Genomic DNA, 27,947 nt, shown 5'->3' with positions numbered 1-27,947 from the left:
CTGGGTGGAGACAATGTCAATCTTCCATGATTAGGGGGGAAAAAAAAGGGGGGACAGAAGTAAAATATTATTAATGCTCCTTGTCAACGACTAACTGATGATATATGGCTATTGTAAAGGGCACGATGAACCGTATCATCCGAATCCTAAGAATACATGACAAGGGGAAATTTACTATAATACAACAATCAAAATGTAAATGAGATGCTGCACCACTAGACAAAAATGAATAACCTAAAAATCAGTAAACTCTACAAGAACCTAGTTCCTCGTGCAAAAAGGAAAGCTATCTCCGCTCCTGGTTTCTCCTTGAACTGGATGGGGGCCTCCCACCATCAGTCGAGCTTCTACTTTTTGAATCCTTATGATTATCTTCATTTTGATCAAGTGATGACTTATGCTTCCGCTGTATCTCTTCAGCATGTCGACGCCATAGAGCCTCCCTTTCTTTTCTGGGCATCTTGCTATACCGGGGTTCAGGCTTCAAAACACGTTTAGCTGTTGACCATGAATTAAGGACTGTTTTTCCATCTTCTGTTTCTTGGGCAGCTGCTTCTGCAGTGATGACTTCAGCTAACAGACCTCTGAAGTCATGGGCACATCGCTGAAGAAAAAGCCAAACCAAAAATATGTATCAAAGAGAGATTCATATAGTTTATACATAGTAAAACTACCAACGAAATCATGCTTTTTAAAAAACTTTTAGTACGTATTCCAAGCTCCCATTCCTTTTCTTTTAAGCAAACGAGACATTAGAATTTCAACTACAATACATTATTCTTCAGCATTATATTCATTTTCATAAAGCGAAAACATATTTGGGTTTGCACTTTGCTCGCACTTTAATAACACAATTTCATACCTATCACTTTTAAACAGTAGGCAGGATTTAAGATATCATAAACAATATATCATAGGCAACGTTTAACTAAAATAGAGCATTCCAGAAACTTCCATTTCCCAAGATAACCACCACAACCAAGGTATAAAATATCAAATGGATGTAAAAAGATAAAAATAATGGTCTGAACTGGTCATTTTCAGATCTACGCATAAGTATATCAGGAATATTCACTTGTCATATCACAAAATAACAAGTATTGATTTGGATATCTTGTTTAGTTAACTATTTTGAGCAAACCCAAAACTTAAGAGCAAGTTACAATTTCCAAATTGACTATCTATATCTTAAGGAGTCTAGTACAACTCAATTTGAATCTGTATGGAATATGGCCGGAAAAGAAATTAATACCCAATAAATTAGTGTGACGTGATTTCTCTTTGGTCAAAAGACGTAAGCATTTAGGATTCAAAACATGTCATGAAGTAAGGATCCAAACACATCAAGCCACATTTGCTACATGCTTTGATTCAATTGACAATCTTTTTTCTAAGAACACTACCAGATCAAATTCATTCAATGTATTTGACAGTCGAACCCAAACAAGCAGAAGAGGTAAAGAATGATTCATTTTGCTTCTTCAGAACTCATGCTAAGCCCATGTAGGAAAGATTAAAATGCTATGGTTCAAGTAAACCGGTCATAGTTAAAAAAACAGTCCAGTATCGCTGATCACTTACATGTCCGTAGCAAGCTTAGAGTCTGAATCAAAAACAATCCCACCAAGCCAACCAATACAAATACTCAATGAATCAGCACCCGATTATAAGTACAAGGAGGACATCACATAGTACCTAACCATTCAGCAGTGAGCAAGAGGCACAAGATGGTTGCAGAATTACCTCATAAAGCGTCTTTATATGCTCTCGAAAGAGTTTCTCTCTATCAGATGAATCTAGGTCAGCATTGGTTGCACGTCCTTGAGGATCCTTTTCCAGTTTAGGCCTTGATTCTGTCCAAGATGCCTAAATACATCAACAAAAGAAAAAGATTAAGTGATTTATCAGCACAATAGGTGGGACAGAATTCTAACTAATACTAACAGGTATGACACAGAAGGTTTATCAGCACAGTTAGCTCTTCTCCTTTCTTAATCTCACACATCACTGCAATTTAAATCAACAATATTTTATTTCTGACAACTTTGTCAAAACAAGTTCATTTGTCAATTATGACCATTGTTTGCAGAGCATTCAAGGATGACTTGCACCAAAGTATACATGGCAGAACCATGGAGGGCGACCTTTTAGAGAACGTTCATTGAATTATTCTAATTTAAAGAGAATATCAAACTATATAGACAAGTCCACAATTAAATATTTTAAGGTTCAAAATTAAAAAGCATTCTGTGGGAAAGTGAACTGTTTATCTGAGCCACATGAATCACATGCATTTTAAACATTCAAGACAAATAGTCAATCACAGAATTGACTCTTTATACTTTAATGACTTTAGCAATCATTGAAACTGCAACAGACCACAAAAGCATAGTAGATACATAATTTAACAAATAGAAAGATTCTTTAACAATTATAATACCTGAGGGTCTTTAATTGTTTCCACAAGTAAAGCTTGAAATGATGTAACTGCTTCCTTTCTGCGTACTTTTAATCGCACCCTTTCCATTTCTTGTTCTTCCCTTTCCTTCCGTTTCCGCATTTCTCGTTCCCTTTCCTTCAGTTTCTCCTAAAAATCAACAAAAGTTTCACATAAATCAACATAAAATACTTGCAATTTGCAATTACCATAAACAACTCTACTAGTAATTTCAGAAAAGTTAGTTCCACAATGCACAATAGCTCTAGGAGATTAATCACAGGGATAAAAGATGTCTTCATAGGTATAAATCATACAACCAACCTTTTATGATCATTAAAGCAAATACGTGTCAGAAACTTTACTCATTGAACAAGTCCACTGGTCACTTGCAACTTTCTGGCTTACTTTTACAGTTCATTTGGGCAGCAAAATGATTAAACGAATCGAATTTGAATTGAATCGGTAACAAATTGGATCAAAACTGTGTTGACTCGGATTCGATTCATTTATTAAACGACTTATAATCTCAAGATTTGGAATCGATTCGTTTATTAAACGAATATTTTTGATTCATTTAATTCGTTTAGTAGAACTAATAAATGAACCAAATCAAATCTAGATTAGTTTACTATTCGTTTATCCTATAACGAATCCATAATGAATCAAATTGAATATGAATTTGTTTACAAAAATATAATAAAATGAAGCAAAATAAAATATAAAAAGAACACAAATTTAACGTCCTACAAAATACAAACTTATTATCATTTATAATTACTACATTATAGCCTTCAAACTTTAAAAGTTTTTCATACATATTTAAGGATAAATAAATTTAATTAAACGAATCATAAACGAATGTATAGTATTCGTTTCGTTTATAACTTATTATCATTTATAATTACTAAACAAACAAACGAATCAATATCCTCAAACCCGGATTCAATTCGTTTAATTAGCGAATCGAATCGAATTCACCCATTTATTAAATGAATCAACTTTTTCATACCCAAACCCATTTAATTCGCATCGAACCAAATCAAATATATGAATCCTGACCCAAATTGCCACCCTTGCGCAGGTTCAATGCATGCCATGAACATAAAAGAGAAAGATAACTCCACAAACAAATATATGAAAAAACAAAGAAACAATGTACACTAGATGTATCCTTACTCTGCTTGCACCATTATGTTTCCCAGTAACTCAAGAAAAATCCCACCCAAAAACGTCAAAACTAAGGGGTATGTTACAAGAACCTTTGGTTCAGCACGACCACAAAAGTGGCACATTTAGTAGCGAAAGCTAACTGTTGTAAATGATCAGATTTCGCATTTTATTGTGTCTTGAAATTAGTAATAATCATGAATGTATGAATTATATTAAATATTGTTTTCATGAAGGCAACAATATCAAGTAATAAGACCTGGGTGCAGAATTATTATTAACAGACAACAAAAGATATAAATTGAAAATAGAAGACCCACAAGGAAGCAGGCGCCCTCACACAATTAAATCACTATGGAAAACATCCAAGTTGCCTTGTAGTTAATGTACTTGCAGCACTAAAATTTTATAAGCCAATTGTCTAGAATTTTCACTGATGTTTTAAAAAACAAGTAGTTCAACAAAATCCACTAAGGCATTAATAATGCAGAGCCAATCATATTTTTCTTAAAGCAACGATAGGAATTGAGGAAACAGAAAAAATAAGAGAGATATTCTTTACAAAAAATTTTAAATGTATACCTGCTCTTCCCTTCTGGCTTTTGCCTCTCTTTCTGCTTCCTCTTCAGCAGCCTTTAATTCACGTACATATTCATTAAATATAACTTCCCTATCCTCATGCCTAACAGATTTATATCTTGGGTCATCCCGTAGAATATCCTTCACCTACATCCAAAAAATAAATTAATAAACAGATGATTAATGAATAGTACTGTTTATTCCAATCAAAGAACTTCCTCATCAAAATTGGAATATAAATTTTTAATAGAGTAGCATAGTGTTCTACAAAATTATGCAAACAATTCCATTGATTGAAACAATTGTGTAAAAGTGATCATTAATGACATTACAACTAAACCACTCTTCTGAAAATGTAACCACCATTGTTCTTGAATACATCCACTGCCTTAAAATTCAGCATTATATTTTGCATATGACAAGGTTAGTATACTTTTCAATCTAAAACATGATAACGAATCCTTATTTTCAACAATTTTAACAGAAAATTGAGCTTTATTAGCCAAGTGGTTGTGGAGGTTTCCATTAGAAAAAGATTCTTTTTTCGCAGAGGGTTATAAGAAGTAAATATGGACTCCATACCAATGGATGGGACTCTATTTGCTCAACCTGGATCTAATAGATGTCCTTGCAAAGCCATCTCATATGAATAATTTTTTCCTTCAAATCAGGTGGGCAGTGGGAAACGATGAGAAAATGCAGTTTTGGGAAGAGATTTGGGCAGGAGACCTCTCTTGTAGGAAATTTCCTCATTTCTAGAGATTAATTCTTTCCAAGAATGAGCCTATCAAATCTAAAATGGTCAGGGATGCTGCCTCAGAGTGGAGATGGAATTTAACTGAGTAATTTGAATAATATAGAAATTCAAGAGCACACAGCCCCTAAAGCATTGATAAATTTGTTCTCCTTTGATTTGCGTCTTGATAATAAGAGAAAATTTCTCCTATTCTTAGTATGTTATGTGAGAAGAGGGAACTATTCGGCTGAATCACTTAAAATTTACTCTTTCCAGGAATGATTTCTAGCTCTAACCATAAATATATGCCTTGAAACCGAGTTACACTTCAACAATGTATAACTCTTCAACATTCTAGATGCCAAATTTTAAGAACATTATATGCAGGAAATTGGCAAAATATGATGGGTAATTACACCAACCTTCGACCAACGGGAACTAAGAGTTATATCCCCTTTTTCTCGGAGCATAGATTTGAAGCTAGAGGCTGCAGCGGCACGTATTGCTTGAGCTTTTTCTTCAGCAGCCCTCTTCAAAGGAAGGACCCTGACACAGAAGTAAAACCTTGTCTAAATAATATGATACGAGTGACGCATTTTAAATCAGAAACAGTTACTACCGTACAAATCAAAAATCAATTCATCAGCTAAAAGGGAAAAATTGTATCTAAGAAGCTAGTTTCTGGCCTACTACCAGCTGAAACATCATTGATCCCCAGAGTAAACAACAGAAATCAATAGCTGTGTCCACAATCATGTTAGATGTCAATTCCCAAAAGGATCAGAGAAAAGAAGATTATACAGATGTAACTTATTTTTAATCCACAGTATCAAAGTTAAATGAGATTGTTTGTAGGTACTTGACAGGCAACTTTATGGGGGTGAATCGGGCCTCAATTATTTTTAATCCACAGTATCACATGTTAAATGGTCCTAGGTACTTGACAGGTGACTTTGCGGGGGGTGCATCAGGCCTCAAACAGTTCTCTAAAATAGCACTCCAAAAAGCAGATGCTGAGGTATTGCAAAATGATCACATATACAAGGCAGAAAAAGAGCTGAAGCTAATTTTCTTTCTGAAAAAAGACAATACCTTTCGTTCAATAACAACTCCCGATCCTTGCGGTCTAAGGCCTCAAAACGTGGATCACTGCCCCATTTCTTTTTGAAAGTCTGATAATCAGTGCTGTGGTCAATATCCTGAAAATTAAAATATCGTCTATAAGCAATTTGCTGCCCCAAGTTTCAAAGTCAAGGATTGTCTAATAAGTGTTGGTACAAAAAAAAATATATTAAAATAAGAAGATACTTCAGTTCCAAAGAGGTTTTGTACCTCTGACACTTCCTCTAGCAACTGCTTGAATCCCTCTATCGCAGCCTTTTGAGCTGCTCGTTTTTCCTTTCGTTCCTCCTCAGCTCGTGTTTTAACATAACGTTCAAACAAGGCCCTCCTTGCAGATTGACTTTGAATAGCCTGCAACAGAAGATAGCCTCCCAATAAGATAAGCAGCATGAACTTATTTATGTAATAGGGAAGATTGTTCGCACTGTTGCAGCAGGAGAGTCAGCAAAAGGCTACTGCATGTATACACAGCATAAATGAATTGTCCTCATATAAATACAAACACCATAGGGGAAAAAATAAAAGGCAAAAAATAAAAAATACAAGGCAAAAATTTTAACGCTGTAAAATTAGTTTCAAAGTCTCAGAGACCATTGCCCTGAATTACACTAAAGAGTGATTGCCAATTACACAAAAGAACGTTGTAGTGAACTGAACAGTGCACTTAAGCCAACAACTCTTGAAGCAAGGGTCCAGACAGGATGCAAATAAAATATTATATGGATATGTTAAAGTAGTTATCAGAGAACAAAATAATATATAAGATCTGATACAGCAAGAATAGATAAATGAACACAATGATTTGACAGATAATTACCAACTCATGCATTAAGAAGCTGATACAGCAAGAATAGATAAATGAACACAATGATTTGACAGATAATTACCAACTCATGCATTAAGAAGTCAAATAAAATATAACAAATAGTGAGACATTTAGGGACATTTACCGTCCTGTATTTTAAGTTGTTAAGATCAATAAACTATAACAATAAAATAAAAGGTTTAATTGCGTTTTTGAAAAATAAACTTGCACAGGTACGCATACATTATCAAGTTACCCTATGGAAAAAGGTTTACTTTAGGTTTTAGAGTACATGCATTGATTAGCAAAGCATATGAGTCCCATTCAAACACTAGAGACGCCAATGTGGTAAATGGGGAACAGTCAGAAACACTTTGAAAGCAATACCAAAGGAATATCCTTCTTTTTCCCCTCACATTAATTATTTGTGGAACAAGGATGTTCAACTTTGGGCAGACAACTGACATGGAGAGTTCTCGTTTAATGAATGTTTCCCTCAGCAATTTAGATGTTTCCTTAAAAGAGATCTTTCAGAAAAAATAATTCATATTCATTGGACTGAACAAACCTTAAAACGGGGATCAAACACTATCTTCGGCAGTTCCTTCTCCCATTTTGAGAATGGTGCCACTCCTCGCTCCTTGAGCATTTCCTGCAAGTATCATGGGCAAGATAAAAAATAAGTTTAGGCAACTAGCATTTTTCACTGGCTACTTTTAAAGTTGCATCAAAGAGAAATAGTAAAGCATTTGAAGACAACAGTAATAAAAAAAATATTAACAAAATACATAAATGAAATCCTATGAAAGACACCGGAACTCTCATGGGGAAGGACAAGTGGACAACTACAAAAACCAAATCAACTCAACATAAAAGAAAAAAAAAGAATATTTAAAAAAGCAAAAATAAAATTTTAAAGGTACCTTAAATTTAATTATACACTCCTCCTTTGTTGGTCCAGTCTCTCCATCTTCTGAATCTGAAGATGAATCGGACATAGTACCATCTCCATTAATATCTTTTAACTTATCTTTAGTGTTCTCATTTTGCAAGCCCTTAACAGTGACCTCAACTGCTTTAGAGCCATTTGATTCAGATGTCGCTGCTGCTGATGAAACTGGGGCAGGTGAAGCAGTAGGAGTTCCAGAGTCCTGCAACTTCTTCTTTATCAAATCCAGAGCAGATGATGATCCAGGCATACTTGAGGTTCTGAGAGCTGTGGCATCACGGCCACCTGTGTTTACAGCAGGAGAACTCAAACTTATTGCATTAGATCCTTTCTCAATCACAATGTTGGTATTTGGCACTGACTGTTCTTTCAATGTGTCATCATCCTCTTTCTTTTTCAATTCTGTCACCTCACTGGGAATCTGCCAGCTGCTTACCTGATTGGCAAATAAAAAAGCAAGTACATATGGTGTTATGATACATATGAACAGCTAAATCTATAACATGTGACAATCTCAAGTGTTATCATCTACTTTTACCTGTCAAAGCTGTTGACTTAAATACGTCTTTACAAAGACGAGCCAGCATATCAGTATGACAATAGAAGTTAACATACTTCATGAAACATTACTAATAAAATTCTTTTCAATACGAACATTGATTATTTATATCAAAGAGCCAAGTTGTACTGGAACAAAACATCCAGTCCAGATGATACCGGAATGAACAATTTTCCCACATAACTGACCAAAATTCAAATTCAATATCATACCTTCATTTTGCTGTTGTAGTAATACTTTTTGCCATCATTTGTGGTAACCAATGCCCAATCAGTGCCAGTCAAATGCTCCCTATACACAAGAAAACATGACATAATTTGCAAAGCAAGTTTACATGCGTTCCTTCAACATGGAAACTCCTGCAAAAACTCTAATCACCAAGAACAATCAAATCCTACACTAAATTTAATGGAAAGGTTGTAACAATGCTCCAGTATAGCAAAAGCACACTCAAAAGTTATTTTAAGCCAGAAATTCAAGGAAATATATAAATAGACAACTCTATTTCCAGTGAGTGACTTAGGCATACTTCTTTTCTTGTTAGGTGTTTAGACTTCTGTTAAATGAGAGGATTGCATATCAAGAATTAATGGCAAAGGTAACTATCCGCGGCGGGGGGGGGGGGGGGGGGGGGGTGGTGTTTGGGTTGGGAGAGGATGAGGATGAAACATCAGCCAAAAGGATCCAAATACAGTTTATTCACTTTTTCAAAGTTGTCAGTAAAACAGGTTTTGGGTTTGTTGAGAAACATGACCGTGATAAATTATTGTCCATACAAGTGGCTATCGTCTTAACATATCTAATAAGGATTATCAAAATGCAGAATAAATAGGAAAATCCAAGCACGATAAATTAAGTCAAGATTCACGAACATTTTGTTCTCAACTCAAACAAGTATCCTTTTGATCTTTACTCACAAAACAAGCTTCAAACCATCAATTTCCTAAGAATGTATAACTAAAAATCAAAACAAGCATGTCGATCTGTTTTTGCATATAACAGTTGAAATAAATGACCATCAGTAAACAAGCATGAATTGTTGAGAAAATCGACTAAAAACATTGACAATAATCTGCATCTACAAGATATGTGAAGAAAAGGAAGAAACAAGGGGAAAATGGCTTTAAAAATACAAATAAAATATTTAATATTTACTTTAAAATGCTCCTTTACGAGATGAAAAGTGATGCCATGAGAACCAACACCCATGTGAAAGTTGTTGAGCAATTATTTCAAAGACTGCCCAGACAGCTGCATATTTAAATTTATTCAACAAATGGGCAAAAAATCATTCTTATCCTTTGATTCATCCAATCTAGTAGGGAAGAACAAATGTTCACATTATAACCACTATCAGAACATTCCAGTAGAAAACCCACAATTTATATAATAGGTAACATATGAAGATCTCTTAAAGTTGAAACTTACATTGAAATCGGAGTTGGCTGCACAGGAACTTTGTCTGGCTGCACAACATCAAAATACAAATACAATCAGGCACACGGTCAACAACACTAAAATTAGCTAATATAAAGCAATAAGTGATGGTCAATTCAATCATATGAACAACAGATGGTAGCTTGTAAAGAGAAGTATATATATATATAGCCCAGGTATGATAAAAAGAAGTGACAGCAGATAATTTCAAATAATACAAGCCTTTCACAAAAATGCTAACATCTCTCTAAGAGAACATGTTAAAAATCAAACTAGGCAAATGATAAGTGCCATAAATCCATATTCAATATCACATGTAGACATTTCAACAATGGAATACCCTATCATGCCATGGGTTACAAACACTTCTTCTTCATCTAATACTATGCTGTTCCACCAATAATTCAGAAGATTGCAAAACAAATAAATAAATTAACTAATTACTCGTAAACAAATGATGAAAGGTCATAACTATTTATACCTCCCCCTTAAAGCCAGCAGGTTTTTCATAAGTCGATTCTCCTGTTACAGCATTATAATAGTAGACAATCCCTGTGTCAGTCTTGTGGGCTGTCCAGGCATCTAATTGTTCATTGACCGAAGCTCCGATCCTTGAGCTCACATCATGTACATGCTCCTTTTTATCTGTGAGAGATGCCACAATTGATAAAGCAAGAAAAACTCCAGGTTAAATTGATGAAAGAAAAAGATCTTACATCGCTAGTTGATCAGTAATCTACCATAAACCCTAAGCGTACCAGTTCCTGAAGGAGGTGCTTCTGTATTTCCAGAAGTGCCAACCAACTGATGTCCTGGAATAGCAGAATGTGAAGTTGCAGCAGCAGTTCTCATCGAAGATAAACCAGGAGGTTGAGCATCAATTTGTGAAACAGAAGGATTAGGCATGCCATGCGCTGGCAAAGGAAAGGGAGAAGGATAAGCAGCAGGATATGGCAGAAACGGTAACCAAGGCCTGACACCCATCTGAGGTGGCTGCAGCAGTGGTCCTTGGGGAGAAACACCTATAGGAGGTAATGATGGATAGGTAGGGTATATCTGATGCTGAATGGCTGAACCTGAATTTGATGGAGCAGAAGGGGTTGGCACACTGGGTCTCAACCCTGCAGAAGAGTAAAAATCCCCAAATGCAGATGAAGTATCCTTTGTTCTCAAGGTTAATAATCCAGGGGGAGCTTGTGTTTGAGGAGTTACAAACAATCCAGGAGGTGTGGAAAATGACGGGATGGTAGGCATCCACGAAGTTGTTGTGCTAAGTGCAGTGGCAGAAGATGTAGCCACTGTAGAGTCTGAAAAAGTTCTCACCGACGCTTGAACAGGCTGAGAATTAGTTGATGTAGATGAGCCAAGACCAGCATCTTCAACAGCTTCAAGTTTATTCTAAAATAAGCAAAGCAAATCAAAAATAAAAAATGATCTCAATTTTACTCCATTTATTCATAAGCTTTAATTGCTCATTATCCAATGTCAAATACAGTCAACATGTTTGTAAGCGGTAACTAGATATCACAATATATAATCTAGAGCAACCACTCCTTCATAAACTGAATCTCAAAACTCATACAAGCAATTTGCGTCATGAAAAAGACAAAATCATGCATAATTAAATAATTTCCTGAGGTCCAGTTGTCCACACACTACAGAACCATAAATAACAAAAGCTTCCGACCCTTCTTAAAAATGAGTCCCAGACAAATAACTTAAGTTCTTTAAAAGATGGTGAAACGGAAGAAAAAAGCACCAGAATAGATTTAATATGAAGACAGAGTTTGAAAACACAGTATAAGGTGCCATGTAATAATTTAGTTATATATACAAGGATCGTCAAAATAAACTGAGGAATATAACTTATCTGTTAGTGGGTGCCATCTAGGACATCCAGACATCAAGATGAATTAAAATTGTGGTTTTGTTAGTCGTGATAATAAAGTCTTTCCAACAAAATGTCCTTTAAAGATCGTACAGTACCAGTATAATTTCAGGTTGTAATTGTCATCTCCTCGTGTAAACATTTACTAGAGAAACAAAAAAGGTTTTAAGAGGAATCAACTCGCACCATATTAGGTTGGAACTGCTGGTTAGGAGAGTAACCAACAACGGTTTGTGAAGCGCTGTAAGTAAAAGAGGAAACACCAGGTGGAACAGATGGATTTGAGTTAATAACCTGCATTTCAGCAAAATTAAAATAACATAAGTATTAACTGAATAAGAATTAGATATGTAACCATCCATACATGCGAAAAATGAGATAAACCGGCACTGACAGAAGATGCTGAATGCCCAGAGCCTTCCGAGTTCTGGAAAGAGAAAGATGATTGGGGAATAACACCGCCAGTGGCAGTCACAGATTTTGCTTGAGAAGGCCCACTTATTGAATCATTTGTAGCAGTATCAGAACCATTTGATGTAGGAGCAATTGGAGTCGAAGAAGCCACCAATGATCCTCCCACAGGTTTACCTGAAATAGGAGCATTGGCTGTCAATTGCTGTACTTCTGGAGGTAACCAAGCTGGTGATGTCATTATTTGATCTGCCACAAGATAATATTAACATAAGGTCCAAAATACATAATTAGCACTCAAGATTGAAAATAATAATAATAATAATAAATTCCTGGCTAAGCCACTGTGCGCATACTAAAGATGATTCTAAACAGTTAGATTCATTCAAAATCAAAAGGTAACATTTCTTGAATGATTATAGGCTTAGAAGGAAAAATTTCAATGGCAATTCTTAATGTCATGCCAGAGCTGTTCTAAACAGAGAGCCAATGCCTTCTTCTTCTTCTTTAAGAATTTTTATGTATGTTTTCAACTTAGGAAACATTTGTATCATGCTTCAGTACAAATTAAAAAAACAAACTACAAATCATAACTAGAGAAAGAAAGAAACCCTAGCGACATTAGCCATGTAATTTGTATTTCAAAAGGAAAAACGAAAAACCTAACAATAACTTTTAGAGTGGAGAGGAATACGAGCGAATAGAGAAGTAAACAAACAGGTCACTCTTTTTCATTTTTCTCTCGGGAAACAAACAGGAATGCAGTCAAGAAAAATACTAACCAGACCGAATGAATGGAGACTCCGCCTGATGAATTAGCGAGTGGAGGGAAGGGAATAGCACGCAATATAACTCCAATCTCTCAATTGTGCAAAAATTTTACGGATGTATGATGACCACCGAAATGACCAAATTAGTCTCCAAACAACCACTTGAAGTTACTACATTACCCTCACATATGTGTGTGTATATTTTTATTTTAAGTATGAGGGTGGACAAAACTCAAATATATATATTTTTTTCTCCCTTACCCCAAAACTCGAGCACGAACGCTTGCTGCTATAAGTTTGATGCTGTTCCCAATCCAAAAACGCCCTTAGGACTATATATATGTATATATATGTTTTGTCAATAAGCTTGATATTGTTATTAACCCGACCATAATCTTGGGGGCTATATACATATATATATATATATATATATATATATATATATATATGTGTGTGTGTGTGCGCGCGCACGCGCGCGCGCGTGTATATATATATACATGTATGTATATGCATATGTATGTATATGTATATATATGTTTTCTTAAACACGATGAATTCAAAAAAAAATCTTAAATAGGATATTGAGGTGAAGTCATGGAGAAATAGACCAAAATAAATTATAGAACTTCTACCAAATTTTAACTTAAAACGCTATTAACTTGGGATTAAAATAAAATATATACATCTCTTATAAAATTCAATGGTAAATGCAAATCAATTGTGAGTTGATAAATGATAACCCAATAAAGAATTAATAGTTATTATGGATAGCCATTAACAACATAATATCACAACAATCATAATTTTATTAATGACAAAGTATTAGTGTTAAGAAATCTCAATTGGCCGGTCGACACTTTCTCTTCTTAAATTTAGGATAGAATGTTGGTTTTGTTATAGAATGTTGGTTTTGTTTGTTTTAACTTTATAAGACGGGAGATATTCATCTATTAGTATAATTAATTAACATATCAGTCTTATACATTATATTTCACTAGTTTTTTCTAATATAATAATTTTATTATTGATTTTTTATGAGAATATTAAGATAGAGGAGTTGAAACTCCCTTTCATTAGCTTTATAAGGTGAGAGATGTAGTTATATATAGACTATAGTAACTATATATATGGCTCCATCAATATTATTATTTTTAATTGACATACGAGTCTCCTATACGTTGCATATTTCACAAGCTAATCCTACAATCTGAGGCTTATTGTGAGTTTATTGTGAAATTATATAAATGTCGTTGCAATAGTTTACATAATATCAAAAGATTGAGTTTGTCAATTAACATTTACTAAAAAGGATTTCCGGTTCACTCAAAATCGTGATCCCGGTTTACCCGAAAGCGGAATGAAAGTGTATTAAATCCCCAAAATTCAAATCAACGAAAGAGCAGCGGCGGCCTCGGGCGGAGTGGCAACGGTGTAAAATTATGCAAGAAGTAAAGAAACTGTGGGATGAAGTGAGGGAGCTGAGTTTAGGCAGCAACTCAACCATCGAACGCCTCGAGTCACCACCGACGCCACTCCAGTTCCTCAGAGACTACGTTTCTCAAAACAAACCATGCATCATCAAAAACGTCAGCCTACATCACCAATGGCCAGCTTTTTCGCTTTGGCCCCACCCCTCTTATCTTTCCAAAACCCTCAGCTCATCTCCTCCCGTCTCCGTCCACCTCTCGCCCAACGGCCGCGCCGACTCGCTCGTCACACTCACCCACCCGCGGTCTGGAGAAATCTCCCAGTGTTTCGCCTCTGCCCACGTGGAGCGCTTGCCGTTTGATGAAGCGCTTCAACTGGTTTCGAATTCAAAGAATGGTGACGTGGTCGCGTACTTGCAGCAGCAGAACGATTGCTTTCGGGATGAGTATTCGGTTTTGGGTTCTGATTGTGATGAGCATATTGCTTGGGCTACTGAAGCTCTTGGGTGTTACCCCGAGGCTGTGAATCTTTGGATTGGGAATCAACTTTCGGAGACTTCGTTTCATAAGGATCATTATGAGAATCTCTACACTGTCGTTTCGGGACAAAAGCATTTTCTTTTGCTTCCTCCTACCGATGTTCATCGTATGTACATTCGTCAGTATCCTGCTGCTCATTACTCCTATTCCCGAGTAAATGTAAAATGATTGATTCATTTCTTTCTTATTTTTATTTCAGCCCATTGATTCTGATTTCTGAATAATGTGGAAACTTGAATGTTGGTATGTAGGATGTGGAACGGTTTACGTTGGAGCTGGAGGAGCCTGTGAGATATGTGCCTTGGTGTAGTGTGAATCCTTATCCATCTCCGGAGACTAGAGAAAGCGAAATGGCTAAATTTCCATTGTATTTTAATGGGCCTAAGCCATTTGAATGTACTGTCAACGCGGGAGAGATTCTCTACTTGTAAGATTTATATTCTTTTTTTCTTTATAAATGAATGCATTTCGACTCCAGTTATAATATCTCCAGGTTTGCAGTTAGGCTGTGATTGTTCTGAAAAGCGTTTTGAATGAAATGAGTATACGGGAATGGTCTACTTGGATATATATCTTGCAATGGAACAAGGGAAAATCAAGTTTAGTATCTGTTTCTGGTTGGAGTGGCATGTTTTGACGATAAGTGATGAAAATAAAAATAGTTGCATTCAAGCATCCATTTCATATATCAGTTGTATACAAAGACACGAATTTTATTGGATGATGCTTTTTATTGTTTAGTTAGATAAAGTGTTGAGTTAGTCTGTCCTGTACATAAATATAGCATGCAGGGTTGTGGGCATAAACCGCATGTAAGATTCATTTATAAGCAATAGGCCTGTGGGGTAACTTCTTAAGTACATCCCTCTTTCATTACCTACAAGGAAAACAAAGTTTCTCTGGTTCCAGAAATGTTAATAAAGAATCAAGCTTTGGTTTAGGATGGTGCAAAATGGTGGACAAAGAAAAATATTATAATGTTTGAACTTGACTTTTTGAATGGTCAGATTAATTTGGTTTCGAAAAGCAGTTCGTAACTCTGAGGTCAATGTGGTGGAGTTAATGCAGGCCAAGCATGTGGTTTCATCACGTTAGACAGAGCCCAGATGACAATGGATACACTATTGCCTTAAACTATTGTAAGGCTAAAGCATCATTTTTGTGTCCATATTTTAAGATTTAAATCACATCTTATGTAAGACATAAACTATTGCATTTATGGCATTGGCAGGGTATGACATGCAATTTGATATCAAGTATGCATACTTCAACTTCTTGCAATCACTTCATTTCAAAGCACCCTGTGATCCAACATTGCTAGAGATTGACTATGAGGATTCCAGACCTAATGCATCTATCTGCAACTCAAGAGAGAAATTATTTGCGGATGCGTCCTCATTGAATGAACTAGAGACTACAAAAGACAGTGAAGATGCATGAGCACTGATTTGTTAGCCTGGGTGAGGAAATTCATGGAACATTTAACTGACAAGACAAGATACAGAAAAAGTTCGTCAGCGGCAGTGTAATAGAAAGAAAGAACCGCAGCTGGGAGATTGCAGTAACAGTGCTGATGGATCCCCATTTAGCTTGAAAGGCGTCTATTAAGATCATCCTAACCAACTCTAGGTTTACTAAATATTTCAGTAATGTCACAAAACTGGTGTATCTGGGGATAAATTTGTTGGCGAAGAAAAGATTTTGTATTGTGTGAATTACAAGTTATATTAGCAGTACCCATTTTTATTTCATTCCTGAGAGAGGTTGGACGTGCAACTGCCCCTTACTCTTGCTAGGGCATTTTAATTGATACTTTAGAGCATGTTAATTGATTCTTCAGAAAAACCACGAATTATTTTTTCGCTTTGATTTTTTTGGCTTATTTTTCGCTTTGAATTTGATTGAGCAATAAATACGTTTACATCTCTTGTTGCTCATAATCTAGGCCTAAACAGGAAGCCCACGTTTGGCCAGAGGCCCATCAAATATTCTTTATAAATAATGAGAAACGGGAGCAAGGTTCTGTTCTGTCGGGAAATGATGGAAGCAAAAGCATTACGTGTTGCTGTTCATTCACCTCCCAGCACCAGCGGATTCGCGTGCCATCCTTGTGGCAGCAATAACCTTATCAACTCTGCGGTTGAAAATCATCAGCTACCTCTACGTAGCCCCAAGCCAACTAAACCTCTTAAAACTAGCAGTAATTGGAGAGAGACAACCCAAAGCATTCCCGCAAACACTTCGAGTGCAAACATTTTACTCTTAATGGACAACCTCTGCTTGCCCATCACCACTGACATGTACACTTGTCTCATTAAAGAATGCACTTTCCAAAAAGATTCAGCAGGAGCTTTCGAATTACTGAATCATATTCGAAAGAGAGTAAACATTAAACCCACGTTACTGTTCCTCAATCGGCTCCTTCTGATGCACGTGTCCTGCGGTCAGCTTGATACTGCTCGTCAACTGTTCGATGAAATGCCTCTGAGAGACTTTAACTCATGGGCCGTCATGATCGTCGGCTACGTCGACGTTGCCGACTATCAAGAGTGTATAACTCTCTTTGCAGAAATGATGAAGCGTAAAAAAGGTCATATGCTCTTGGTATTCCCTGCCTGGATCATTGTTTGCGTTCTCAAGGCGTGTGTTTGCACGATGAACATGGAATTAGGAAAGCAGGTACATGGCTTGTTGTTTAAGTTAGGGAGTAGTAGGAATATTTCGTTAACGGGTTCTTTGATTAACTTCTATGGCAAATTCAGATGTTTAGAGGACGCTGATTTTGTCTTTAGCCAACTTAAACGTCATAACACTGTTGTTTGGACGGCTAAGATCGTTAACAACTGTAGAGAAGGACATTTCCATCAAGTTTTCAATGATTTTAAAGAGATGGGGAGGGAACGAATTAAGAAGAACAGTTATACTTTTTCTAGTGTTCTTAAGGCATGTGGTGGGGTGGATGATGATGGCAATTGTGGTCGACAGATGCATGCCAACATTGTCAAGATTGGGCTGGAATCAGATGAATACGTGCAGTGCGGGTTGGTTGACATGTATGGAAAATGTAGGTTGCTCAGAGATGCCGAGAGGGTGTTTGAATTGATAGTTGATAAGAAAAACATAGCGTCTTGGAACGCCATGCTTGTGGGTTATATACGTAATGGGCTTTATGTTGAGGCCACTAAATTTTTGTATCTAATGAAAGCATCTGGAATCCAGATCCAAGAGTCACTAATCAATGATTTGAGGATCGCTTGTAGTAGTAGTAGCGATACTCTGCAAAATAGGATGGAGCGGACTGTTACTATGTTTCCATAGCATAACTACTCTTTAGTTTATATAATGATGTTTTGCTGCAATTAGGCACTTTTCTAGTCATAACATCTAGTCCTTCTACTTGCATTGGGTTGCTTTACGTTGATGGCAAAGTAGACCATACCCGGAAAACTTTTCATCCCTGCTTGTGCAAGGATACTTTTGTATGTTGCTATAGAACATTAAAAGTGGTATCCCACTGCAGTATTTGAAGCATAAAACATTCATTGTAAGTCTTTGTTTTGGAAATCCAATAGAGCTTCAGCAATACTGGTTTAGTAATTGAACTTCATCGTCTGAGACTGCATCAACTTTGTGATGATGATAGAGTTGCGTTTAATATGAGATCTAGTTCTTTCATGAGAGAAATCTTGGCAAGTTTTGTTTTACTGGCTGAAGTTTTGGAGATTTGTGTTCTAGAGGATATCATCAAGGAGCTAGATAATTGTTGAACATCCCTGTAAATACGAATTTCAATTTCAAGAAGGTTTAAGATGTTTTACTGCCGTCTGCTCTGCACTGGGGAAAGGTATCACTCAACTGAGCTTGTTATTGATTAAGGTACCCTTGAACAACTCTGATCATAAAAATTCATCCAAAATCATACCCCTGTAGAATCCTAAAATGGCTGTTTGTCTAAGTGTTGGATGTTGGATGTTCTTGTATGGGATCGGTGAAGCTGGCCCATGTGATTTCTATGGCACTTCTTGTACTTGCAGGCTTGGGCTCTCTGATAATTGTTGATTAGAATTTAAATATTTCTGTATTTGGTAGATTACGGGAACTCTAGAGCATGTTTCCCTTGTGTCAAAATCAGGCCACTCTTGCATTTATGTGTTGCTGCTGGAAATTTCGACCACACACAGATCGTAAATATCTTGAATTTACTGGTAGATCTAGGCATCAGTGCATCTAAAATCAATTAAAAGTAAAAGTATTATCTTGTCGCGTATGCAACAGCTGGAAAAATATCATCCATGTAGTTAGATATTTGCTAATCTGCATGGGTGCTATGGGTCCAAATTTAACTGGGATATTATTCAAAATCTGAGCCTCTGGGGATTCATTTTACTTGTTATAGTCTAAGGTGAATTAATATTAATAGTTCTTGTAAGTTTGCTGAATGTACCCTGATTGCTTTCACAAATAGTTTGGTTGTTTTTTCCTTGTCTGAGATTAGTTGAGGAATGACCGAATTGCTGAAATTTATTGTTTTAAAATTTCTAGTCATCATTATTTATTTGTTTATTTTGAATTGTTAACATTTAATCATATGTCTAACTACCAGCGTTGAATTAATAACGTTTAGTAAGAAATCCACCCAACTTGAATATTTGGCCAAATCTGGCTGATATTTACTTCCATTCAGGGAGACGAGCCACATATGGGCTACAACCCCAAAGCACATGATAGCAAACTATTGTTCAAGCCATTCGGGCAATCCTTCATGTTCATGGGTAATGCAAGTGGGAATCATTATTTTTAAGCAAAGTGAATGGCAATATATTGTTTGATTTAAAACCAAAGTGGCTATTGGGAATCATTATTTTTATTAAGCAAAGTAAGTGGCAAAATTCATAACTTGGGTCATAAAAATAGATTTTGACCGGGAGGCTAAAGCTACGTTTGGTAATGTGTTGCTATGGATTAGAAGTTACAGCTGATGCAAAATAGAAGCTATAGCTGTTAAATAAAAATCACTTACTTCCAAACCGCAATTGCAAGTGTTAACCAAAAATTTTACAGCTGAGGCTTAAAAGTTAGGTCTCCTGGACAACATTACTAATTGGAGCCCAAGTCTAGTAGATGGAGCTGAGAATGGTTGGTTCAAAACTCAAAAAACAGTGGCAGAAGCCAGATCGGTACTTTTCATTATATAATGATTGAAAATCTAATGCTTGCACAACTATTCAAGCTGATTAAGAAGGATCAAGGGCATGTGCATGCGTGGGTTCGGCCTTTCTGTAGGTGTAAGTTTGTGTCATAGTAAGCATGACATGAACGGAAACCAAACCCCTTCCTCACTTTGGTTAAGTAGGTTGGATGGTTTTATGGTGAATCAACAATCAGTATTTTGGGGGTATTTTCACTCGGCTCAGCCCGAGTGGCCAGGGCTGCTGCCCTCCAACTTGGAGGACAGCAGTTCGAACCCCCACAAAAGTATTGCGGGAGTATTTTCTTCCTCAATTAATTTGAGTGAAGGTAGTCTTCTCCCTTACCCATGAGTGAGGAGTAGACATCCCTCGAATATTTGTGAGGGTTAAAATCTGGACAGAGCTCCATTAGTAATGATGTAAGTTGGTATCAGTAATAGTCTGATTTATAAATATCAGTTATAGTCTCATGTATATGAGTTGTAATCTGAGCAATAGTCTCATGTAATAAAAAAAAAAAAACAATCAGTATTTTTATTGGATGGCTCTAGTTATGAAAAAACAAATGTTTCTGGTTACTCCTGATCAAAGCATACTGAGTTTAGTTTACAAGTTCGGATATGAGCAACTTTTTGTCAGACATATGTTTTCTTTTAAGGATGATCGCCGTGCTTTAGAACAACACGGTTTCCTTTTGTGTCTAATTTCTTGCTCTTAAGGTTTCCAGTGTCCTTGCTAGCGAACTGCACTGGTTAATTGACTAAAGAAAGTGCTCTCGTCGACTCTTTCTCCCACTTGCATTATCATTTGGATAAGTGGATGAGCTGGCACGCTTGTGTTGGCGTGTGGTAAAGGTGTATTAGGTGACTGACAGGACAGCACAATGCCATTGAGGTAAAAACATGAAATGCACTTTTGCAGGGTGTAAATCAACAGCCTATCTAAAAGTTTCGACGGAGTGGATGATTAACCCCAGTTACTTTCTGTACTTCCAATGCATCCAGTTTGTGGTCCGAGCATAACATCTCCTAGGTTAGATCTAATCTGATAAGCTCACTGGTCTCTCTTACATTTATTTTCTGTTGCTGCAGGTAATTTGAAGTTTGGACCACATCACCACAAGAAGGTATTTGTAAATATCTCGAGTTTATTTGGTATGGTAGATGTAGGCATCAGTGCATTAAATCAAATAAAACAGGAAGAAGAACATGATCCTGCTGCATGGCTGAAAAATTAGCAAAAATGTTATCCACATAGGTAGATGGATGCTTAATCCAAATTACGGCTGTGGGTCCACGATTATTAATATTGGTTTATTCATTTTTTGACTTTCTGCATTTCATCTGCTCGTCTGCCCTTCACTCATCCAAAATCTGAGCCCTTCATAGTTTCATTTTACTTCTTATTATTCTGAGCTGGTGTTGATATTTAAAATCCCTCTAATTTGTGGCTTGAGCGTGCCCTGCCCTGATCCCTTTCGCTGATTCTTTGGTTGTTCTGTCCTCTTTCTGAGATTTTTATGAAATTTTTATCGCAAGATTATTTGAAGTACCGCCAAGTTGCAGAATAGATGTGCCGAGAATTGTTGATTTCAAATTTCTTATCATCATCATTTATTTAATTTCAGTTAGTTAGATATCTTCGCGGGTCGAATAAATCTTATTGTTTCGCAGCCTGTTGCATTTCTTGAACCCATCCCAGGGAGATGATAGCAAATTGGAAGTCTAGTCAATCGACTCTTGTAGGCTATTCAAAAATGACAGTGAGGTTAGTGCTGACAAAAAATTAGTGTATGCATCCGATCGGGGTTACTGTGTTAGTAATTAGATATGTAAACCTGATCGAATTTAACGTTATTTTTATCATTATTTTAACAAAATAAGCTAATAATTGAAGCGAAAATTTTCTCTATTTTTGGACCCGAAAGGCACGTTAATTGAAAGCTTTGCTGAATGATTCAGTGGTCCCCACCGTGCATTAATGGATTGCAAAATGATCCATCTCTTTAACTCATTTTGCGCCTCACAGATGGCCTGTTTGCTTGATGCGGACAGAAAATTGATTGTGCGATCTTATCCTTCATCTCTACTGCAGGATTTTGTTTCCACTGTTTAATATCTGTGGCCAGAGGTCATTTTCATATTTCATTTTCATATTTCATATTTCATATTTCATATTTCATATTTCTTATCCTCATTTTTCTCCATTTCATATTTCTTCCGTAAGATCAATTTGAAGTACTTGCACCTTTTATTACACCGTCCAATCAAGTTCCTGTAACGTACTACGACAGTACTAGATTCGCAGGTGTGAGTAGTTCCGAAATTGTTTCTTTAGGTACCATTGCTTCTAGATGATCAATTGGAGAGATTTCATTGTGTATGGACAGTTTCATCTACTTTAATGGTATGCTTACCATCCGCTAATCAGAATAAGTTAGAATTAAAATGGAATTTAAATAAAGAATAAAAATTAAAATAAATTGTTTATTTTAGCTGTAAGAATTGGTATTGTCTTTGATGTATCTAATTTTTATTGGAATTGGAATGGATTATTATAGTAACAAAAAGGCCTTAGTTGATTATTGTTATTATTTATTATAATAATTATAATTTTTTATTTAAAATAATTATTGTTAATAATAATAATAATATAACAACTAATAGTAGTAATTATTTTTAATAATGTAATTATTACTGTTTGGGGAATAAAATAAGATGACCACGATCTCCTCAAAGTAAAGAGTGAGTAAATAGTTGATAGGCTACTAGGAGAAAATTATGGCGATCTTGAGTAGACCATCTCGACTAGGTGGGTAATTTTGATGGTCTCGAACAAATCATCTTGACCAAAAGATTATTTGGTTACCTCGAGCACATCACCTTGACCAAAAAGAAATTTTGGTGGCCTTGAGTAGACCAGCTCAACCAGGATGTAATTCTCAAGACCATAAGTAGACCACCTCGACCAAGAAGTAATTCTAGTGACCTCGAGCAGATGGGTTTGAGGAGACAAGAACCAGGTCGGTCTAAAGACCCCAATTAAGTTCAACTGACAAGTTCCTTTCGAAAAGTTAGGCATAACGTCCGTGCATGCCCAGCTGCTATAATTGTAGCTCAGTAACTACTCTATAATGGGTGCATTAACTCATGATTCAAGCAGCCATTCAACCTAGTAATGCCAACACATTGAAGATGATACGATAATTCCAAATGCCTATAAAAGTACTGAAAATTCCAAAGCAAGGTGTGGAACTTTTCTCTCTCTATAATATAATTTACTCTTTTCATTGCTAGAGGGTCGTCTTCCATCTTTACAAAGAAATCAAAAACTATTTATTTATATATTTTATTTTTTGGTAAAACCAATAAACTGACTTGAGTGTCGGAGGATTATCGCCATAAAAACTTCCAGTGCCTCTTACAGTTATTTGTGATTTCAGGTTTTTTTAGGTTAGTTGGTAGTGTTCGCAAGGTGTTTTTGATGTTTGACAAGCCGCTTCTCCATCAAAAAAATTTAATGCTGGCGCATGGACTGGTACCAAGTTGCTAATTGACTCGACCAGATTTCGGCACCAATAATTATTACTTTAAATGGAGTAAAAAAGAACTTTTAGTTTTCACTAAGAGTGCAAATGTCAATTTATTCCACATTCCCATCTCTCACATGAGAATGAGATTCCCATTCCTCATTCTCAAATTTGTTCATTACAATTCCTTCATGTTTTTAGCAATCAAACATTATTAAACACAACATAAGTTTCTTTTGAATCAAAATATTTTTGTGGTATCCTCCTTTAGCTGTTTAACATGTTTGGTTAGTGGCGAACATATCCAGTTCAATTTGGGGGGCTTGCTTTGAAATATTTAATTCAATTTGAGAGAACTTGATTTTTTTAATTGTTCACTAAACTCAGTTTTTTTTCTAATTTAAAAAGTAATAGTAATAAATTAAAAGAAATCTGCTTAAATATTCAAATTTTATACTTTCCTTTTTAAATTTAAAAAGTACAATAATAAATCAAAGGAAATATGCATAAATACCTTTCAAAAATAAATTATGTCGTTGTAGATATTTGAACCAAGGTCTCTAAATTATAAAGTAGAATTCTTATTACTAAACTGTAAATATTTTATTAGATATGAAAGTGGCAAATTTCTTTTTATTTTCTTTTTTCGAAGAAAATTTAGAGTATATTTAAAAGGAAAAATAATGGTCCAAAAAAATTCATTATTGAGCTTTAAGTAGGTACGTCCATGCATTTAGTCATTTCAATTGATATTTGGGTGAATGTTTTTTTTTTAACATTCACACATTATAAAATGCGTTTAATATGATTGTTGAAGGAGGTTCTTGACAAAACAATTATCATTACTTTTAATTTAAAAGGTGGTGTTGATGCGAGATTCCGGTTCTCCTCGTTCTACGACCAGGATCCCTGCTCGATCAACTCTACCACGACCAGGAGGTCTCCTAGTAATGCTTCTTCTCCGGATGTCCCTGCACACACAGACAAGTCAGAGTACGCCGGTTGTTCTCCCGGCGCAAACCCTCCGACGCTCAAGTCAGATATGAAGGTTTGGGGAACGCTTGCCACAGGTCTTATGGCTTTTTTGTGGTTTTCTCTTTTATCTTAAAAATGCTAACCCTTTTACCTTCGTTGGCTACCTTTTTATAGGCTTCCTCTGAATCTCAGTCTTCCGCTCTTTTCGAGACGGTATGGGACTCCAACTGCTGCGTTATGGGCAAAACATGGGATCTAGCGTGTTACGCCACGGTTCAGGGGAAAGCGTGGCTGCCACGGCTCTGTGAGACCTTGCGTGTTACGCCACGGTTCTGGGGAAAGTGTGGCTGTCATGGCTCCGTGAGATCTTGCGTGTTACGTCGCGGTTCTGGGGAAAGCGTGGCTGTTGTGCCTAGGTTCTCGTGCTGGAGAGCGCGTCTTGCCAACTGCCGTCGACCGGGTCTCCTCGCCTCTCGGTCTCTAGCCGGAATGGCCTCATGCCTTTTATAGGAATTGGCCTCGCGGACGACAACATCGTGGACGAGCAGGATGTTTCTGCTCCTGTTCTTCCACGCGCCAGGCTTTAACGGAAAACACCGGTGCGCAGAACTCCGCCATCAGATGTCTGCTCGTCATTCCTGGTCCCTTCGACGCATTTGTCCCAAACAGTATCCCTCCCAAACAGGTGGTATACTCTGTTTTCCCGGCGAAGATGGATGGTTGAAGGAGGTTTTTGACATGAAGGGAGAGAGAGAAAGTAACATTTATCCATTTAAATGAAAAGTTGGCAAAATTATGAAACCCGATGTGTGATAAAAGCAACGTCGATGTCACTTGCCAGCCTTCAGCCGTAACAAGCCTCACAGATTCCTTTTATTCAGAAGTTCGGTCCCTCTCTTCCTTAGGAAATTTCTTGCATTACACCAAGGTGATTATTTGAATTTGCATCCTGGTCCTAATATGTGTCGATGTCTGACTTTACCTTTATTTGTATTCGCCCCACACAGCTAATAAATAACCCCACCGATCCAATTTCCATCATCACATGTAATCCCACCCCTTTCATATCTTTTTGCTGCTTCATTTCTCTTCCAATCAAGTACTTGTTGTTTGAGAAAGAAAAAAAAAAAGAGAGAGAAAGAGAGATGGATTCCTACTCCTCTTCCTTTTTCTCTAGTGTATTACGCCCAAAACTCCTCACGTCACTTGCCGTTATTCCCCATAAATCCACGAAGCCAACTTCTTTTAGTGTATCCTCTGTCAGAATTGAAGAAAAACCTGCTGTAAATCAAGATCCAAAAACCCCCACCACCACCACATCAACACCTACAAGAACGGTCTCTCAGCCTCAACCCAAGCCTCAGCCTCGAACTCAATCATCATATTTGCCCAAGAAACGGGCGGAACCCACAATTCCAACAATCATATTAAACGCATGCGACGACATCATCAACAACTTCATAGACCCTCCTCTGAAATACTCTGTTGATCCAAGGCACGTGCTCTCCGACAACTTTGCCCCCGTCGATGAGCTTCCCCCAACGGAGTGTGAGGTAGTACAAGGATCACTCCCTTCATGTTTAGATGGTGCATACATCCGCAATGGCCCTAACCCACAGTACCTCCCTCGCGGTCCTTACCACCTCTTTGATGGTGATGGCATGCTTCACTCTATTAAAATCTCCCGAGGCCGAGCCACCCTTTGCAGCCGCTATGTCAGGACTTACAAGTACACCATTGAAAATGAAGCTGGCTCTCCAATTCTTCCGAATGTTTTCTCTGGTTTTAATGGCCTAACTGCCTCTGCAGCTCGCGGTGCTCTCTCTGCTGCCAGGTTGCTTGCTGGTCAATTCAATCCTGTTAATGGAATTGGCCTTGCTAATACTAACTTGGCATTCTTTGGCAACCGACTTTATGCACTTGGTGAATCAGATCTCCCATATGCTATACGCCTGACACCGAATGGGGACATAGAGACCATCGGGCGCCATGATTTTGATGGTAAGTTAGCTATGAGCATGACTGCTCATCCGAAGCTGGATTCTGACACAGGGGAGGCCTTTGCTTTCAGATACGGTCCCGTGCCTCCGTTTTTAACGTACTTCCGATTCGATGCCAACGGAAAGAAACAACCGAACGTGCCCATTTTCTCGATGACCCGCCCGTCTTTCCTCCATGACTTTGCAATCACTAAAAAGTATGCGGTGTTCGTAGACATACAAATAGGAATGAATCCCATGGAAATGATCTTCGGAGGAGGGTCCCCTGTTGGTGCTGATCCAGCTAAAGTGTGTAGAATCGGAATCATCCCACGTTACGCCACGGATGAGTCTCAAATGAGATGGTTCGAAGTTCCAGGTTTCAACATCATTCACGCCATCAACGCCTGGGACGAGGATGATGGCAATGCTGTAGTGATGGTGGCACCAAACATATTATCAGTCGAACACACCTTGGACAGGACGGACCTTGTCCACGCCTTGGTGGAGAAAGTAAGAATCGACCTCAGGACAGGCATAGTAACCAGGCGTCCGATGTCAGCTAGAAATCTAGACTTCGGAGTGATCAATCCGGCATACATGGCGAAGAAGAGCAGATACGTGTACGCAGCTGTAGGGGATCCAATGCCGAAGATATCTGGGGTGGTGAAACTGGACGTATCAAAAGGGGACGAGCGTCGGGATTGCATCGTGGCTACCAGGATTTTTGGACCGGGGTGCTATGGGGGTGAGCCTTTCTTTGTGGCAAGGGACCCTGAGAACCCTGAAACAGAGGAGGATGATGGGTATGTTGTGTCTTATGTCCATGATGAGAATACAGGGGAGTCCAAGTTCCTGGTTATGGACGCCAAATCTCCTCGTCTTGATATTGTGGCCGCCGTTAAACTACCCCGCCGTGTGCCTTACGGATTTCACGGTCTCTTTGTCCGGCAGGCTGATCTTGACAAGCTACTCTAACCATTTTTGTATGGACATAGTATGTCCCAGTTAATTCTTATACAAATTAGTTGGTGAAATACAAAAGTTTACTATATAATTAATATATCAAAAACTGATTTTTTTTTTTTTAATCTTTTAGTGACTCTTTGTATAAAATCCATAAGTTTAAAAGAAGGTATAAATTATTTTAGGTATGTGGTATATAAGAGCATCTCCAAAAGCCTCTATAAATTTTACTCTTTAAATACTTATTTGCTTACCTATGTGGCAAATAGAAGGGTGAAAAAATATGATATTCTCCAAAAGACTCTTCAAATAGAAATAAGTTAATATTATTTTAATCATATAATTAATTTTTCAAAGGAAAAGTCAATAGCAATTAAAGCACTTTTCTCTCGTTCTTTAATGAAAAGTAATAAAATATAAATTGAAGAGGGAGAAATTAACTCTCTAAATTTGAAGAGAGAGAATCAATTCTTATTTGA

At 37.0% G+C, this 27,947-nt stretch overlaps 4 protein-coding genes across 6 annotated transcripts; 3 read left to right on the top strand and 1 right to left on the bottom strand.

The window, feature by feature from the left end:
- Positions 1-51: 51 nt before the first annotated feature.
- LOC102613774 (pre-mRNA-processing protein 40C) lies at positions 52-13,032 on the bottom strand. Of its 2 annotated transcripts, none has more exons than XM_052439788.1 (16): positions 12,876-13,032; positions 12,047-12,342; positions 11,869-11,976; positions 10,553-11,192; positions 10,276-10,439; positions 9,786-9,823; positions 8,570-8,648; positions 7,773-8,234; positions 7,418-7,501; positions 6,255-6,395; positions 6,015-6,121; positions 5,345-5,468; positions 4,190-4,333; positions 2,441-2,587; positions 1,744-1,866; positions 52-604 (listed from the first exon to the last, which is right to left on the bottom strand). In XM_052439788.1, the coding sequence occupies exons 2-16, from the start codon at positions 12,332-12,334 to the stop codon at positions 287-289; spliced, it is 2,967 nt and encodes a 988-aa protein (XP_052295748.1). In that variant the 5' UTR covers positions 12,335-12,342; positions 12,876-13,032; the 3' UTR covers positions 52-286. The 2 variants fall into 2 exon arrangements, with proteins under 2 accessions (XP_052295748.1, XP_006484634.1); XM_006484571.4 differs by having other exon boundaries at positions 12,077-12,342.
- A 999-nt stretch (positions 13,033-14,031) lies between these two features.
- LOC102613294 (lysine-specific demethylase JMJ32) lies at positions 14,032-16,581 on the top strand. Of its 2 annotated transcripts, none has more exons than XM_006484570.3 (4): positions 14,032-14,989; positions 15,082-15,257; positions 15,838-15,969; positions 16,062-16,210. In XM_006484570.3, exons 1-3 carry the CDS (start codon positions 14,303-14,305, stop codon positions 15,923-15,925), a joined length of 951 nt encoding a protein of 316 aa, XP_006484633.1. In that variant the 5' UTR covers positions 14,032-14,302; the 3' UTR covers positions 15,926-15,969; positions 16,062-16,210. The 2 variants fall into 2 exon arrangements, with proteins under 2 accessions (XP_006484633.1, XP_006484632.1); XM_006484569.4 differs by having other exon boundaries at positions 14,034-14,989; positions 15,899-15,969; positions 16,062-16,581.
- A 252-nt stretch (positions 16,582-16,833) lies between these two features.
- LOC107177735 (pentatricopeptide repeat-containing protein At1g31790) lies at positions 16,834-21,568 on the top strand. The gene has a single exon (XM_015532088.3). The coding sequence runs from the start codon at positions 16,868-16,870 to the stop codon at positions 18,146-18,148; it is 1,281 nt and encodes a 426-aa protein (XP_015387574.1). The 5' UTR covers positions 16,834-16,867; the 3' UTR covers positions 18,149-21,568.
- A 3,986-nt stretch (positions 21,569-25,554) lies between these two features.
- On the top strand, positions 25,555-27,673 carry LOC102612995 (probable carotenoid cleavage dioxygenase 4, chloroplastic). Its single transcript, XM_006484568.4, has one exon. The coding sequence runs from the start codon at positions 25,669-25,671 to the stop codon at positions 27,478-27,480; it is 1,812 nt and encodes a 603-aa protein (XP_006484631.2). The 5' UTR covers positions 25,555-25,668; the 3' UTR covers positions 27,481-27,673.
- The last annotated feature ends 274 nt before the right edge of the window (positions 27,674-27,947 follow it).

The sequence above is a fragment of the Citrus sinensis genome, chromosome 4 (genome assembly GCF_022201045.2).
Source record: "Citrus sinensis cultivar Valencia sweet orange chromosome 4, DVS_A1.0, whole genome shotgun sequence".
NCBI lineage: Eukaryota > Viridiplantae > Streptophyta > Magnoliopsida > Sapindales > Rutaceae > Citrus > Citrus sinensis.
This window is presented reverse-complemented; position numbering and strand designations above follow the sequence as displayed.

Bases quoted from the DNA above. Each gene is read 5' to 3' on its own strand.
- LOC102613774 (XM_052439788.1), bottom strand. From the start codon at position 12,334: ATGACATCACCAGCTTGGTTACCTCCAGAAGTACAGCAATTGACAGCC. The intron at 9,824-10,275 runs GTATAAATAGTT...GATGTTGTGCAG, and splicing joins CTGCTGGCTTTAAGGGGGAG to CCAGACAAAGTTCCTGTGCA. The intron at 7,502-7,772 runs GTACCTTTAAAA...TGATACTTGCAG, and splicing joins AGTGTATAATTAAATTTAAG to GAAATGCTCAAGGAGCGAGG.
- LOC102613294 (XM_006484569.4), top strand. From the start codon at position 14,303: ATGCAAGAAGTAAAGAAACTGTGGGATGAAGTGAGGGAGCTGAGTTTA. The intron at 14,990-15,081 runs GTAAAATGATTG...GTTGGTATGTAG, and splicing joins ACTCCTATTCCCGAGTAAAT to GATGTGGAACGGTTTACGTT. The intron at 15,258-15,898 runs GTAAGATTTATA...GAGTTAATGCAG, and splicing joins GCGGGAGAGATTCTCTACTT to GCCAAGCATGTGGTTTCATC.
- LOC107177735 (XM_015532088.3), top strand. From the start codon at position 16,868: ATGATGGAAGCAAAAGCATTACGTGTTGCTGTTCATTCACCTCCCAGC.
- LOC102612995 (XM_006484568.4), top strand. From the start codon at position 25,669: ATGGATTCCTACTCCTCTTCCTTTTTCTCTAGTGTATTACGCCCAAAA.